General features: G+C 35.2%; 1 protein-coding gene across 6 annotated transcripts in view; it reads right to left on the reverse strand.

The window, feature by feature from the left end:
* Positions 1–18620, reverse strand: part of chico (insulin receptor substrate 1 chico) — a 1085300-nt gene that overhangs the window by 378633 nt on the left and 688047 nt on the right. For all 6 annotated transcript variants that reach the window (XM_067766174.1, XM_067766170.1, XM_067766171.1 and 3 more), the window contains one exon: positions 8815–8930. In XM_067766174.1, the coding sequence (XP_067622275.1) occupies positions 8815–8930 (116 nt within the window). The remainder of the gene's footprint in view (positions 1–8814; positions 8931–18620) is intronic.

The raw sequence follows: 18620 nt of genomic DNA on the forward strand, positions 1-18620 counted from the left end.
AGGTCGCAAACCCAAATCATTCGGGTACCCCAATGCTTGCCCAAGGGCGCCCAGTCCCAAGGCCACAACAGCAATTGCGTCCTGGCCTTCCACAACCTAGGCGTAGTCACCCGTCACTTACCCCTAGAGTGGCGGCGTCACCCCTCATGCACTTCAAAATTCTGCAGTTCAACTGTAATGGACTAACTGGGAAGATTACGGAGATAGTCGATTTCATGAAACGGCACAACATCCGCATTGCTGCGATTCAAGAGACTAAACTCACAGCAAGATCTGCATTGCAGACCTGCTCTGGTTATAATGTCCACAGGAAAGACCGCGAGAGCGGAAATGGAGGCGGCCTCGCGTTTATTATACACCACTCTGTGCAATATTATATATTTGATCCTGGCATCGACCGCAGGGACAATGTCTTAGAACGTCAAGGCCTATCTGTCCGGTCAGGCGATGCAAATCTAGAAATCATCAACATCTAAATCCCTTCTGTCACCTGTTGCCCCAGCGGATACCGCCCTAATATCGAGGCCTTACTCACTGGCAACAATCGCATTATCTTAGGAGATTTCAATGCCCATCACGACCTATGGCATTCAAACTTGCGGGCGGACAGTAGGGGTGAGATGTTGGCGGATCAAATAGACGAAACGACGTTCTGCACAATAAACGGAGACGCCCCCACACGTATGGTAGGAAGCTGTCATAGCTCGCCAGATATCTCAATCGTGAGCGCAGAACTCGTAAACTGCGTCAACTGGCAGCCGATGGTAAAAAATAAAATTTTTCCTTTTTTTTTACCTTACTTACTTTTCCCTTTTAGACTTGGTGGAATTTCTGGTCAGTTAGATTATTTTGGAAGTTTTGCCGATATTAATCTAAACTGGAAGGATCGCCATGTAGAAAGTTCAAAGGCGAATCCTGTTTGGTTATTTCCAGGATTTTCCTCCAGCTAGATCTTTAGCAGTTCTGCTAATTTTGATCTAGACTGGCAGGATCGCCATGTAGAAAGTTCAAAGTAAATTAAAACGAAAATATGATTTGAGTAGCGCTTATGCTCAGCGCGGACATTAGATTGCTTGTTATTCATGAATACTTTCTATTTTATAGTAAAATTACTTACAATACTATTACAACATTTACATACAATACTTACACACTAAGGATAACTACATTCTATTTCTATATACCTATTCAGTAGAATATTCTTATTACCTAACTATGTAATGTTTGGTCAGTCGCACTGACAAACCGACGCTGTCGATCAGGCATGCTGATCGATACGTGAGCAATTCGGTGTGACGCATATGGGTTAAACAAATGTAAACGGATACGGCTCCCCGCTGGGTTCAATATAACTTATCTATGCCGCTATGACTATGTCGCTATGAGTTATTTGTGTGTGGTCGAAAGTGAAACTCATTTGCTTGTGCATTACAAGCTAAACTTATTCTGGCATTTACATAAATACAAATATCTTGTATTGTGGTAATGCCACAGCAGCCTATTCATATTCTGCCAGCACTCATTTAAGGATATATCCCGATATACGTATATATAAAAGATACGGTTCTTTTCCTTTACGCTGGCATATTCTGCCAGCAATCATAAAGATACATACATATCATGATATACGTATCTATCAGGCATACGTTTTTTTCATTTTTTATGCGTTTTGAGCGCTGGCTTTCATTTTGGTTTCCCTCTGCCAGCCGCAGATTTTAAGGGTCTGGCGGCGCTTTAGAAAGAAGTCGTTCTTCACTTGGATTTCAGCATCTCGCGGATCAGCAGCCACACTCCTACAGGTAATTCAAGCCAAATATATGTAATTTAATTTTAATTTTGCCTTAAATACATTTGCCAATAGCGTTAACATTATTACTATAAGAGGCTTGTATTGTTAACTCTTAATAATTAATTTACCTATTTATAAAGATTATTACTGCCTAAATCTTTTTATTTATTTTATTTTTGCCTGAGACAAACATCTGGGGACTTGAAGAGGTACAAGCCCCAGATGTTCAATGTGAATGCAAGATTTTTATCCTCTTGGCGTTTTGATTTCAATGCTGAACTTTTCTGTAGTGATCTCCATTCATTGTACGCTTTTTCGGCTTTGAAAACAGCGTTTTTTTGCAACTGACGAAGTATTCTAGCTTTTTCCCAAAACACAAGAACTTCCTTTAGAATGAGGTTCACAGCATCGCAGAAATTTAGACCCACTTCACGCACGTTGTAAAACAATGACTTTAACACTTGACGATTGGATGGCAGCTTACTCCCGATTATTTCACGCGGCGAATGGCCAATTAAATATATGCGAAATTGCTGGGACACGGACATTAGACGAGGTGGAAGCCATTTTAATTTTATTATTATATATTATATATATATATATATATTATTATATATTATATATATATATATATATTATTATATATTATATATATATATATATATATATATGTATATATATTATATGAATTATTACACTTTCTACTTTTTAACTGCACTCTAAATCAAAAATCGTAAATTTACTACCAAAATGGTAGGCAACACTTTAACCACTATAAATGTTTAATATTACACATCTTTATTTTTACAAATCTCTTGTTGAATTTTACGCAAAAAATGTGTTATACTTTAGACACTATATGCCTAAAACTGTACGCACCAGTTGCTTATATTTACACCCTAAGAGCGAGATTTTAAACACTAAGGGCGCGATTTTAAATCCTAAGGCGCATAGTCGTAGTCAAAGTAAAATAGATTTTAAATTTAGTTGCAGCTTTTTGACATAATTTTCTATGAGCTATCTGTCAAAAAAGCTGCAACTAAAATTAAAACCTATTTTATTTTGACTATGGCTATGCGTCTAAATGTTTTGAAATATGTGAATATACTTCATGTATGCTTGTATCGAAAAAGTCACAAGAAGCCATCGAACAATGGAATTTGTGGTACACAGTGGCGACCCCTTCAACCACGGTGTCTTTAGCAGAATGATTTTTTGAAAAATGGACTGCATAGACATTGTAGCTTGACAAATGCAACGTTTTCACAGAAAATGAAAATTTACAGCTACCTGAAGCAAAATACGATAATAACTAAGTGGCCGAAATTTACACATTGTTGTGTGAAATTACAAAGCATGTATACTTTTCTACACTTCTTGTGTAAAACTACGTACTTTTCTGGTGTAAATCAAAATATTACACGTGTTTATAGTAATATCATCCATTTTTTTTATTTTCAACATGAATACGTACAAAAAATGGGAATTTTACACCAAAAAATTATTTCAACAGGATTTTACTCCCCTTTTAATCTTAATTTCATACAAAAGTTTTAAAGTGTGTTCCCTCAGCACAACGAACATTAAATGAACATTTCTGTTAAAGCATTCTGATTAGAGCGAAGTCAATTTTTTACTTACAGCTTGCAGCGCCGCGGAATGACATTTACATTATGTTGGAAAAATCAAAGGCAAATTTCAAATATAAAGATTTAACCTCCACAAGGGGTTGAAAATAAAAGTAATAGAAGGACTAAAACATACAAATTTCGAAAACTATTATGCAATTCTTAATAATCCATGAGTCTCTCAAAAAATACACTTCACCCGTTAAATTTTTAATATCTTCCAAACCGTACATTTTTGGAGAAAATAATTTAAGGCCCCTAAAATTTTTCCTAACTGGTTAATAAATTTATTCCATAGCATATATGTATTCAATCGCAAGATATCGCACAAAAATTTCGCTTTTCTGCGAAAAATAGCTATTTTATCAAATTTCAAGGCTCTTTCGGCACGGGAAAGGAGAGTCCGATTGAGCTTGAAATTTTTGCAATTGTATTCCACTTAATGCCATATTTCTAGACCAGAGCACCTACAATAATCTGAAATTAATTTCTCAAAACCACCATAGTCTACATGCACCACAGGAGGGTAAAATTAGAGCATGCATTGTAGCTAAGAAAAATATTAATCTATTTATCTCTACACAGCACTTCAAGCCAAATATTTTGGCATTCTACTCGATTCCAAATTAAGCGGGAGAAGGAACGTTGAGATGTGATCAAACAAAGCTCTATCAGCATACTACACCTCCAAAAGGGCTTTTGGACGGAACTGGGGAGTTGCACCATATGTCATTCATGGTATGCACAGCACAGTCATTCGACCGCTACTAACATATGGAGCTCTGGTCGGGTGGAAGGCGCTAGACAAAAAGAGTAATCAACAGAGGATCGGGAAGGTACAAAGGCTGACATGCCTGGGAATGTCAGGCGCAGTGAGCAGCATACCTCAGGAGGCGCTAAATGTAATCTTACGATACCCTTCAAGGAAGGAATGGGAAAAGGCTTTAAATTTACACGGTATAATCAAAACTGCTGCCGTTTTGTCCGTCCTGTTGTCAGATTAGTTTAGGTTGAACTGGCCGGTTAATCAAGACCTCAAATAGACTGAATGTGCCTATAGTGTTACCAAAATTCGTTTAATGACCAAACGGAAGAACTCTAATCAGGTACTAGACATTTTCTAGGACCTGGCTTAGTTGCTGTCTGAAGATCTGGAAACTGAAGCTGGGTGAGCGCAGGACACGAAAACAGAACGTGCTCAACCGTTTCTTCCTGCAGTTCGCACTTCCTACATCTGCTGTTACTGACGAGCCCTATCTTAAAAACATGTGACGCCAGAAAGCAGTGTCCAGTTAGTATGCCCATCGTGAGCCTTAAGTGTTCTCTCTTCAAAGATATGAGCTACTTTGTGAGTCTAAAACATGGGATCTGCATATGATCTTAGAAATTTTGCAGCCCGCACTTTCGTCCATGCCTTTCCTGCTTGATGGGTCATATGCAACACCTGTCTTCTCCCAAACGGCCTTTTCGTTATCTTCTATCCCTTTATGACCGCGAACTCAGTATAGATATATGGTCCTGCCTGAGCGAAGTTTTTCCAATGCTTCTTTGAATTCCGATACACTTCTTGATGAAGTGCTGCGTGAAGTTATTGCCTTAACCTGACTATCAATATATATATTGACGCGACTGCAGCTTAAACACGCTTCCTCCAGAATATCATCTCTCTCTCATCATTAAAAAGAGAGGACTGTAGACTCATGACGGGTATTCTGACTGGACACTGCCTTCTGGCGTCACATACTTTTAAATTATGCTTGGTCCGTGATAGCAGATGTAGGAAGTGCGGGTTGGAGGAGGAAACGATCGAGCACGTTCTGTGCTCGTGCCCTGCACTTGCCAGGCTAAGGCTCCAGCTAATAGGAGTGATACAGCTGTCAGATCTAGAAGCAGCAAGTGGCTTAGGTCCTAGGAAGCTTCTAGTATTTTCCAAGAGGACGGAGTTATTTTATAACATAGGTCCTGGTTTTTGATAGGGTTTTTCAGTTTGGTCGTTAAAAAAAACTTCTTCATACCGAAAGCGGAGAAAGTTAGTCATCTGCACCCGAAAGACTACAGGACTATTAGCTGGACATCTTTTCTACTCAAAACCCTATAGAGATTAATAGATGTGTATTTAAAATCAAAAATGAACGGGGAATTAGCACAACATGTTTACACCAAAGGCAAGTCAGTCGATACTGCATTTCATAGGGTGGTAATGAATATAAAGAAGGCTTTGGAACACCAGGAATATATCCTAGGTGGTTTTCTGGACATTGCCGGAGTCTCGACTCGATTGAAGTTCATCCAGCTTTAGCAAATTTGATCGGCTCTATGTTAAGCTGCTTAGGCGGTTCGACGGAGGACCAGTCGATCTTACCGCATATGGAGATGACGTTTCTGTAATCATGAGCGGCAGATGCCTAACAACACTCAGAACTCTGATGAATCAGGTACCTCGGGATGTACATGCCTTGGCATCTGAAGTCGGGTTGACCGCCAACGCGGAAAAAACAAATATACCACAAAGTATCTGGGAATTATACTAGATAATAAGTTGTCATGGAAACTCCATGTGGAAGAGAGAGCGAAGAAAGCTTCCGCTACACTCTATGCATACAAGAGGATGCTAGGATGCACGTGGGGCCTATCACCCAAACTGTCTCATTGTGTACTTACGGAAATTGTCAAACACATACTTTACTGTGGAGATCGTGGTTGGTGAATAGCCACACAAAAAAGGTGGTATACCAAAAAACTTAAGGAGGTATGCAGAGTATCAATGATAAGCAGAACAGGATCCCTCAAAACTACCCCGACGGCAGCATTGCACGCTATTTTACACATCCCGCCTGCAAAACTTATGGGCAAAAACATCGCGTTAGCAACTGCAAAAAGCTTAACATACTGTGTCGAATATTAGCAGTTGTATACATCACTATACTGCTCGTAAATAAATGCACGACAAAAACAACAAAGTAAGCTGCCACACATACATGTAAAGCAGCTGTTCGCGAAAAGTCTAGACCTTTGGAGAAATGGGCGAACGAGGTAAACCAGAGTAAAAGCAGCGCAAGCTGAGGAATAAGGCATCAGTTTGAATTTAACACGCTTTAGTGAAGTAGGCGATAATTGTAACTGTGAAGTACTACTCCCAAGGTAGTTTTAATAAAGAACTAAAATCTTTGGTTCGCTAAATTTAACATTTTCATCACTTATTCGAACTAAATTTGTATAGACTCTATTATGGTTCTTTTTTTCAAAGGGTTACAGATGTGATTTAGATTCGGCATTTTGTGCACCAATGTGCTCGTATTTAATATCAATGGAAACAAAATAATTATTAATAACTCTATTTATATTTCCTTCTTTGTTGACAACAAAATTTTTAGTACTAACAAAGATTTTAAAAATTATAAGATGGTACATTGTAGACTTGTAAAACTTTGTGGAATTTGTAGGACGGCTGCGCGAGGAATTCACCATACTTTTTGCTGTTGTCCGCCTGAACATAGCTGATTTTTAAAGGTTGTTTAACTCTGTAATCTTTTCTGTAATTTATTTTGCTTTTGGAAAAATTACCTATTTGAAATAAGCTGGCTGAAAAATTTTGGCATAACAGCTTAAGTTAAATCAACAATAGAAAATCTTGGAAAATTTGAGCAGATGTAGCAATTTCGCGCATTCGTTGAACGAAATGTTGACAATCTATTGATCATCACTAGGAAATTAGCTACATTCCATCAACTAAGCAGCACTTTAGCAATACTACTGTTATTATTTGGCTGCTCAAACACACCCATATTAATTGGGGAATAAAACTAAAATATAAAACTCAAAAATGACTCTGGTTGTTATGTCCGCAGCATTTATTTACTTTAAAGTCACAGCCAATAATAGCCAAAGCCATAATAATTTACACGGGTCATCAATTCTTTCTCTGATTCAAAAGCTGAACTACCAGCGCTACCGTCATCAGCTCAGTGTCATCATTGCCAGTAGCGCCAATAACACCAAACTCGTGCCTGACACACAAAAATCGTTTCACTCAATAGCGCAAGTGAAATGTACTACGCACTCACTACTAAGTAGCGCCAAAAATTCGCTTGGAGTCATTGCGTCAATGAGCTACCATTGAGCTGGCACCGCATTGGCGCTGGCGCCATGCAATTTACATCACTAAAATTGCGCGAATGTCCAGGCTCATGACTTTTTTAATCCAGATGGTGAAAACGAAGCAGGAGCAAAACGTATGGTGTATTCCTGGTGCAGCCGTCCCACTTTGTGGAGAATGAACGACTCTACAATGCTCCCTCTTATTAATCTACTCTCTTTGATACAACGGAAAATAACATTCGTCTCCTAATGAAAGTACTGGTCATACCCTGTGCAAATGTTATAATTATTTTCTGTGTTACGTAGATAAATTCCATGTTGAAGACGGTTCGCAAAATATTGTGGAAAATCGTACGAACGAAAGTTCGGATAAACAATTAATTTCTGAAAACAATCCATAAATGTTTAATTGCTAATTTTAAAAAATATTGACTTTGGTGAAAACGGGGCTCAGTTGAAAAAGCCTTACCCATATACATACATATTTTCTTTATTCATGGCGGTATTTCGACTTTATTCTGTAGTCATTTTCAGGACTCAAAAACAAGATTATGATTTTGTTAATTTTTATCAAGTTTATGTAAAGTGGCAAGGACAACCTCCATGCCACATTGCATCACGTTATCTTCAACGGCTTATGATATACGACTTGAAGAACATTCAAACTTCCTTTTTCTAAATGGGGGAGGTGTCAAGCTCATTTTCCAAATTTTTTCAAAATTTCTGTTTCTTGTCATATAGTCAATTCACATATAAAGTTTTCTTCGGTAACGAATTATCGCATTTTTCCACATTTTCGGTATCGAAAAACTTTGATTTCTCCCATTTTCAATATCAATCTATTCTGGGTACAGACATGCCAGAATACTAGATTTTGTAAAGATATCTCAACTTTTTCTGAAGTAATCCTGTTAGCTGGCTGGCGGCGGTCAAAGCTCAATGATATTTTTTCGATTCTGATAATTTTGATAAAAGGAAGTTTTTATTCATTTTGATACCTTTAGTCCGTTACGTACTACCGTTATCCAATCAAACCCTTGTGTATGGGTAACAAATATAAAAGATCTCTACCCCATAGTTAAGGCCAATTATGTCAATCGTCTGGTTTTCGCCTTCTAAAATATAGCTCACACCCAAACGGATGTTAAGCTTGACCACATGGTAAATAATAAACTTGGCCACTCCCGGGTGAATGGCGATCCACAAAAATATGCAAATAAAACCCTTAAGCAGAAGACATTGACCGTTTTTTCCAAAGGTATTACATATGTTTGATCGAATTGATTCGTTTAAATTTACCTGGATGATTCATGTTGTAATGCTTGCTCTCAAGGGTGTATTTAGATGTTTCTGTTACTGATAACGATCGCTTCCTCATGATACCTTCAAAAGCTTCGGCTCTAGTAGACATTGCGCTGAAAATAAAATTATTTGTTATTCACTTTTAATAATTGTTAACCATTCAGGTTCAATATACTGACTTTAAGTAAGAATCGAAAGGTATAAAATGGTGGTGTTTATAGGAGCTACGCTTAGCTCAAAAACTCCAAAAATTTCGATATAACTGCTAAAAGCCGTTAACAGTTTTTCGATTTTCCATTGTTAAGAATTGCCCCTTACCGCTGGTGGGGGAAGCACAGACTCGTAAGAATCTGGTTTATTTAGTAATCACAAGTTATGTATACAAGTTCTTATATCTTAAAATTATGTTCCTAAACTATTTATGCATGTTCGTGTGTGTGTTACTTTGTAACTTAAAATACATTTCTATATATAGACAAGCAGTTGGTCTTTATCTATTCCAAACATTTAATTGCTTTTTTGTTGCTTGTGTGCATTTTTGGCACTTACAAGCAGCCATTAATTTTAATGTACTTTAAAAATGTCACACAGTAAAATAATTTAGGTATATTTATATATACATTTTTTGTGCATATATAAATATATGTATGTGTGAATTATAAAACGATCGTGGACTGTATTATTTATAGTAATTTAATGTTCATGCCGCTACATCTGTTTGTATGTTTTATTTATTTATGTTCATAAATGAACACCCATTCTTAAAAACAATACATTTGACCAGACACGGTTTTCTTCGTGCTGCATTCAAATCTCAAGTTGCTTTAGTTTGCAAACTGCAGAAGTCTTGGGTGACCTTGATTTATTAATCATCATAGCAAATATCATTTATTGACATGGGTTTTTTAACCCCATTTTAACCGATTTTTTTTTTTAGATTTTTGGCCAGTTCTTTTGAAACATAAATTTTTCAAATAACGATTACCCGATTTTTTATCATCGGTTAACCGGATTTTACGAGGCTTGTAAAATTTTCTGATATAATAGTGATAGTGAATTGTAGTGAAAAGCATTTACCCTATTGTCTTTTTAATGTTGGGTTCCGGTTGTGAGTTGTCGAGCTCGAAGAACTGCATAAGTACTCGGTAGCGCATAGTCAGTAGACAAGCCAAAGGTCTCAAGGTTATCTATATATTAATACGCTAACAAAATTTCCATACAATCAATTGACAGGCTTAGCATACGTAAAATCATATAAAAGTTATATGAATCGATTCGTATTGATCAGCCGCAGTGCATAGGCCTATTTTTGTTATCAAATATTACTCTATTTGTTTATAATTAATAGAAAAAGTTTTTTGTAAATTCGAAAATATGTGCAACTATCGAAATTGCCATCTGTAGGACGCATTATGTTCACAAACCTCCCTGAGTACATAGCTCCAAATTCTCAATTGTCGCGTTGCTCAAATGTTTCATCTCTACATATGTATATATTTGAACACGCCAAATGGTGTAGGAACCACTGCTTTGCTCATTTTCTGTTGAAATAAAATATTGTTTCCCATTGTTGCCAATTACCTATATTGGTCTGTGCCAAAATCCTTAAAAAATTGTTCTAAATAATTGTTAGCGCACAAAAAAAACTTTAAAGAGAAGTAATAACTTAACCGGCCTATTTTTTTTTGACAAATTTTACTTACACGTAAAAGCATAGGTCTTTATTTAACAGATTCTTTGTTTTTCATTTTAGGTGCTTTCAAAAAAATCAAACCAGAAATAATGAGTCAAATTTTGTTCAAACTCATTAAATTTATTTATTTATAACAATTAATTGCAAATTTGACCCAAATGTTTTTTGAATTTCCAGATTTTATGCTAATTTTAGATATAGCACGTCTTATAGTGAACAAAAAATAAATAAATTTGCTACAAAGATATTACATTAAAATTTGTATATTGTCTTTTATGCTAATTTATTTTGATATTTCTTATCAATTAATTGCAAATTTGACCCAAATGTTTTTTCCATAGGCCGTATATTACTCTACTATCTATATATTAATAAGCTATGTTCACAAACCCCCCTGAGTACATAGCTCCAAGTGCTCAATTGTCGTGCTGCTCAAATGTTTCATCTCTACATATGTATATATTTGTACATGCCAAACGGTGAGAGAACTACTGCTTCGCTCATTTTCTGTTGAAATAAAATATTGTTTCCCATTGTTACCAATTACCTATATTGGTCTGTACCAAAATCCTTAAAAAATTGTTCTAAAATAATTGTTAGCGTACAAAAAAACTTTAAACGGAAGGAATAACTTAACCGGCCTATTTTTTGGACAAATTTTACTTACACGTAAAAGCATAGGTCTTTATTTAACAGATTCTTTGTTTTTCATTTTAGGTGCTTTCAAAAAATGAAATCAGAAATAGTGAGTCAACTTTTGTTCAAACTCCCTAAATTTATTTATTTATAACAATTAATTGCAAATTTGACCCAAATGTTTTTTGCATTTACAGATTTTATGCTCATTTTAGATATAGCACGTCTTATAGTGAACAAAAAATAAATAAATTTGCTACAAAGATATTACATTAAAATTTGTATATTGTCTTTTATGCTAATTTATTTTGATATTTCTTATTTTATTTTATTATATTATCTTTTATCACGTTTTATATTAAATTTGCTACAAAGATATTACATTAAAATTTGTATATTGTCTTTTATGCTAATTTATTTTGATATTTCTTATTTTATTTTATTATATTATCTTTTATTTCAACTTAGTTTATTATTATTTAAATGCAACTTGATTGAATCGGAAAATTTCACGTTGTATATTAAACGAAAAAAAACGACCCAAAAACGTTTTCGATTTTAGGTCGAAATATTGCATAGGCCGTATATTACTCTACTATCTATATATTAATACGATAACAAAATTTCCACACAATCAATTAACAGGCTGTTTCGCATACTTAGCATACGTAAAATCATATAAAAGTTATATGAATCGATTCGTATTGATCAGCCGCAGTGCATAGGCCTATTTTTGTTAAAAAATATTACTCTATTTGTTTATAATTAATAGAAAAAGTTTTTTGTAAATTCGAAAATATGTGCATCTATCGAAATTGCCATCTGTAGGACGCATTATGTTCACAAACCCCCCTGAGTACATAGCTCCAAATTCTCAATTGTCGCGTTGCTCAAATGTTTCATCTCTACATATGTATATATTTGTACACGCCAAAGGGTGAGAGAACTACTGCTTCGCTCATTTTCTGTTGAAATAAAATATTGTTTCCCATTGTTGCCAATAACCTATATTGGTCTGTACCAAAATCCTTAAAAAATTGTTAGCGCACAAAAAAACTTTAAAGAGAAGTAATAACTTAATCGGCCTATTTTTTGGACAAATTTTACTTACACGTAAAATCATAGGTCTTTATTTAACAGATTCTTTGTTATTCATTTTAGGTGCTTTAAAAAAAATGAAATCAGAAATAATGAGTCAACTTTTGTTCAAACTCACTAAATTTATTTATTTATAACAATTAATTGCAAATTTGACCCAAATGTTTTTTGCATTTCCAGATTTTATGCTCATTTTAGATATAGCACGTCTTATAGTGAACAAAAAATTAATAAATTTGCTACAAAAAATAAATAAATTTGCTACAAAGATATTACATTAAAATTTGTATATTATCTTTTATGATTTATTTTGATATTTCTTATTTTATTTTATTATATTATCTTTTATCACGTTGTATATTAAATTTGCTACAAAGATATTACATTAAAATTTGCATATTGTTTTTTATGCTAATTTATTTTTATATTTTTATTTTATTTTTTATAAAGGTATCCTCTATTCTATTCGAAATTTTCGTTTTCGTTTACATATTACATATGTATTTATAATTAATTTAATTAATTATAATTTAATTTAATTGATTATAAATACATATGTAATAGTAAAGCGCCAATTGCATACCTAGCCGGTGGTGTGAAATAGGTTAAATTCCTTTAGCACATTTCTTCGTTCTTAACTAAAAATTCGTGTTTTTTGAATTATGACGCTTTGAAGTAAATGGGCGATATATGTATATGTAGTTTATATTGGTGATATAGGCCTACTGGGGAACCGAGCACGCAAAACTAACTTCGATAGCGCGCCAACGGGGTATCTCCCGGGTGGTGTGGAAAAAGCAAATTTTCAATTCAATTTCAAGTAATTTCACCACAATTCTATGTAAATTTCATTTGATTTTACATATTTGTTATATTTTTTTAAGGAGCTCCATACCAAAACTTATAATTACATTTGAAAAGTTTGTAGAAAATTTAAGAAAATACAATCAAAGATTATAACGTCTAAGGTCAAATTCAAAATTTTAATGAGAACTTTAAGTAAGATATGTCAGTTTGCTATATTTCCACTCACTGCTCAACTATTAACGCATTATTGCACTACCCCAACACTGGATGCATAGAGTTGAAAAAAATACAAGTTGGTCGACTTTCGACCACGGGCGATACTAGTACATATAAATGCACAAAGTCTGTTCAAAAAGCTCGATGAGTTGAGATGTATGTCTGAAGGTTCCTATATTGATATCATATTTATTTCTGAAACATGGTTTTGTTCTTGTCATAATAATGACCTAGTCAAATGAAATGGATACCAACTTTTCAGAGCTGATCGAGGTGGTCATGGTGGTGGTGTTGCGATATATGTTAAAAGTACTTTGTCCTGTAAATTGTGTTGCAGTTCTAGGCCTGGTGATTCTATTGAATATGTGTTCGTTGATGTGTTTTCCGATAATAACAACAAGGTTCTTATCGGCTGCGTACACAGACCAAATCGCCAAGTAAACTTTTCTGCTCTCTTTGATTTTCTTCAACCGTTACTATTGAATTATGAAAATATTATCATCGCTGGTGATTTTAACAGTAATTTTCTTGCGGATGCCAGTTTGAAACTGAGTATGGAATCTCTAGGAGTCTTTCCCATCAACTGTACTCTACCAACGCATTTCACAAGCTCCAGCCCTGGCTCTTAGATTTATTCTTCGTGAATGATCTTCAGAGAGTGCTTCACTATACCCAACTATCCGGCTCTAGCTTCTCTAAACATGACTTAATATTCTTAATATACGACTTTCAAACGTCAAGCAAACCACGTTCCTTTACTTATCGGGATTTTAGAAACATTGATTATTGTTCCCTTGTCGAATCAGTCCAGTCGGTCGAGTGGAACACGATTCGTACCTTGACATCGGTTGAAGATCAGACAGAGTTCCTCCAAGAAAACATAAATAGACTATTTGATGATCATGTTCCAGTAAAACTAAAAGTATGCAAACATAACAGTAAACCCTGGTTTAATGCCACCCTAAAACATCTATTAAACCAACGGAACCATGCCTACTCTCGCTGGAAAAGGTACAGAACTGCAGAAACGCTTACCTTCTTCAAAACAACTCGCCTTACTGTCAAATTATAATAAGTATAAGTTCAGTGCTGCCTTGAGTACCAGATATACGTAGAGCAATATCAAGAAAACCGGGATCGTTAAGTCCAAAGGAGATCTGTCTGATATTGCTGATATTCACATTAACGAACTAAATGCTAGCTTCGTAAGACTACCAGTTTCATCCGCTAATATCTGTACAGATAACTATCCTGAGTGTGCTAATATAGATTCCAGACCTTTGGGGGTTAAGTGTGTCTATGACTGCGATGTACTCCAAGCCCTTTTTTCTGTGAAGTCGAATGCCATGGGGTTTGATGGTATAAATGCCAAATTCTTAAAGATAATTCTTGCCATAATCCTTCCCCACTTAACTTATTTGGCCAACTTTATTCTGACCACGGGTGCTTTTCCTAAATGCTGAAAAGCTGCTTAGGTTATCTCAATCCGTAAGCAAAATAACGAGTATCGGTATAGCCATACTCCCTTTTCTTTCAAAGGTAGAACGAATTTTGCATGGGCAGATTACGGGGTATGTTCGCTACAATAAGCTCATTACTGACTGACAGTCCGGTTTTCGGCCAAAGAGAAGCTGTACAACGGCAATTCTATCTGTGATAGAAGACATTCGAGAGCGAGTTGATGATAACACTGGATCACAAATTCCAATTTTTCTTCTGCACCAGAGACGCCATTATGAAATTCCTATGTAAAATCACCCCCTGATTCCGAAAATCAAGGTTATTTTTAATTGTGTGGTAACGTTTTTGAGATATTTACGAAATACCGTTTTTTCAAAAAAAAAAAAAAAAAATTGGGTCCACTTAATCATATGTGTCGCAAGAACGAATTCAGCAATTCCAAAACGGCTTTAAGCTTTTAAAAGGTAATAAAATGTGCTATAAAATGTGCATATAACACTTTTTGCTAGGTCCTGCAGATTCAAAGACAACCGACAATCATTACGGATTTTTTAAATTTTTTCTGTAAACATATAAAAAAAATGTGTGCTTTGCGAGGAAGGATCTCGAAAACTTTTTATTTTTTCCAGATTTTTTTTCTCTCTAAGCTCTGTTTTATTACAAAAAAAATAAACTTTCATTCATTAAAATCGATGGACTAATACAAAAGTTATAAGCATTCAAGTAAATATATCCATTTAATACTTAAGTACCCTACTGGTACATATGTGTTAGTATTCGTATATCAGTTAGTTAGCAGGTAGATTTTCGAAAGGTTGTTAGATACAAATAAGTAATAGTTTAAAAAATACTAAAAAAACACGCTTTTATAGCTAACCGAACTATAAAATAGAAAATAATTTTCAATTAAAAAGGGTTTATATAACAGTAGTAGAAGGTCAAACAATCATTTATAGTTAATCACCTCAAAATAAAATTATAATAAAATTTAAGTTATTAACAGAATAATTTAATTCACAGTAAAAAGCGTGGGGTGCTTGATATTGAATGTTACAATCATTCTATTGGCAACTATCTGAGAGGAAAGATGTGAAATGTAGTCAAATGCATCCCACGCTTTTTAATATGAATTAAATTATTCTGTTAATGACTTAAATTTTATTATAATTTTATTTTGAGGTGATTAACTATAAATGATTGTTTGACCTTCTACTATTGTTATATAAACTCTTTTTAATTGAAAATTGTTTTCTATTTTTTAGTTCGGTTAGCTATAAAAGCGTGTTTTTTTTAATTTTTTAGTTCAAGTAATTTTAAAAGTTTTAGTCGAGAGTGATGAAACCTCGAAACGCCAGCGGTCCATGGATGAATCCAACCCTACGGCACCGAAAAGGGCCAAGACGCAGGGAGGCTGGACGCCGTCTTTCGCCGAAATTGCCAAGGGTCGGCAGATCATTGGCATTATAGACGAAAGCAGCGAATATGGCAGGATCCCGAAAAATTTAATTAAATTTTATTAATAACTTAATTAACTATCGTTAACCTTATGTCACCACACCATCACATTAATGCATTGTCATCGAGTCTTGATACGTGTGCAAAGTTTCAATCAAACTTATGGCCTTTCAAAGTGGTAATAAGGCCAATTGACCTTATGGCCGTTGACCTTATGTCACCCCACCATCACATTATTGCATTGTCATCGAGCCTTGATACGTGTGCAAAGTTTCAATCAAACTTATGGCCATTCAAAGTAGTATTAAGGGCAATTGACCTTATGGCCGTTGACCTTATGTCACCACACCATCACATTAATGCATTGTCATCGACCCTTGATACGTGTGCAAAGTTTCAATCAAACTTATGGCCATTCAAAGTGGTAATAAGGCCAATTGACCTTATGGCCGTTGACCTTATGCCACCACACCATCACACTAATGCCTTGTCATCGAGCCTTGATATGTGTGCAAAGTTTCAATCAAACTTATGCCCACTCAAAGTGGTAATAAGGCCAATTGACCTTATGGTCGTTGACCTTAAGTCACCACACCATCACATTAATGCATTGTCATCGGTCCTTGATACGTACGCAAAGTTTCAAATTAATCAGACTTCTAGAAACTGGTGAAAATTAAGCTCAAAGATTCCGTTACATATAGGCCAAGCTAATAAAAGCGTGTTAAAAACTGTTAGTGCCATTTTCTCAAACCCAGGTACATTTCTTTTGTCTAGGCAGGCTTGAATTTTTTCTTGATCTAAATGTAAATAATAGTACTTGCGCCTTGTTCCTTCATAATATCTGCAAGGCTCGCCGGATACTGTTCAGTTTATAATTGCAGTTCATAACCCGTATTTTGCTTAAAAATATAATATGAATAAAAGGGCGCGAGAGTTTGAGTGTACAAATGGTCCAGATATGTTCTGTTTCATCTGCGGCCAATTTGTCGTTAAAAGGATGCGACGTGTGTTTTCAAATCCTTTGAAAGTCACATACTATAAGTATTTTGGAATCGAGCCTAAAAACAATGAAAAACCATGGACACCGAATACTGTGTTCACCACATGTCGAGTCGAATTTATTTTTTTGGAAACCGGAACAAAAAGGTGCGTGGTAAAAATTAGGAATTTGCTCCCTTTTAATGCATAGCTGACTAATTTCTGAAACTATCTATTTAGGCGACATATGAAATGTATTACACCAATGAAGTGGAGGTAACCAACTTGCCATTCAACGGAGTGCTATATTTGTACTACAAAAGGGGGTTGGAAAGTCAAGAAAAGTAACCTATGCGAGCGTATCTACAGTGTCATTACCAGAACTAAACTCAACGGAAGCTACATTGCCAAAATCAAATTTAACTTTAGTTCCGGCTCCAGTTTCATTGCCAACAGCAGTATCTGATTACGCGGCATCATGTTGTACTGGATTTCAAACGGAAAACGAAAGAAACTCTTTGTTACAAGTACAACTCCATGATTGGATAAGGGATTTGGAATTGTCAAAGGAAAAGGCCGAACTACATGCCTGTCATATGCATCAATTTAAATTTGTTTCATCCGGTGTTAAGGTAACATATTATAGAACTCGTCACGAACAATTTTCCGAGTACTATACGAAGGAGGACAGTGTTTGTTACTGCAAAGACATTGCTGGTCTATTCAAACAGTTTGGTGAACCATATGATTCAAAAGAGTGGCGATTGTTCATAGACGGGAATAAATTAAGTTTAAAGGCCGTATTATTGCATATTGGCAACCAAAAGCCATCTATCCCGATCGCGCATGCAGTAAATACCAGGAAACGTGTGAGATAATGCAAAAATTGCTCAAATTAATCAAATACGAAGAATATGATTGGAAAATATGTGCCGATCTTAAAGTCCTTGGAATGCTATGTGGTCTACAAAGTGGATACACAAAATACTGTTGCTTCTATGCAAATGGGATAGCCGAGCTCGTCAAGACCACTACATCATAAAGGATTGGCCAGAACGAATCGAGTTTCAAGTTGGGGTGGATAACATAAAATATTCCCCACTTATAAAGAAAGAAAAAATAATTCTACCTCCGTTCCACATCAAGCTCGGCCTTATCAAAAACTTTGTGAAGGCTTTGGAGAAAGAAGGAGAAGCTTTTCATCATTTGAAGACAATCTTTCCAGAAATTTCAGAAGCAAAAATAAAAGAAGGGATTTTTGTGGGACCACAAATAAGGAAAATGATGACCAATAACCATTTCAAAGAACTATTGTCACCAGTGGAGGCAGCAGCGTGGTATTCTTTTGAAAAGGTCGTTACTTCTTTTTTAGGCAAACACAAAAGTCCTAAATACGAGATGATAGTGAACGACTTAATCAAAAACTATGCGGAAAGGGGTAAATAAAAAACATATT

This window comes from Eurosta solidaginis, chromosome 2 (genome assembly GCF_040869045.1).
Source record: "Eurosta solidaginis isolate ZX-2024a chromosome 2, ASM4086904v1, whole genome shotgun sequence".
NCBI classification, from domain to species: Eukaryota; Metazoa; Arthropoda; class Insecta; order Diptera; family Tephritidae; genus Eurosta; species Eurosta solidaginis.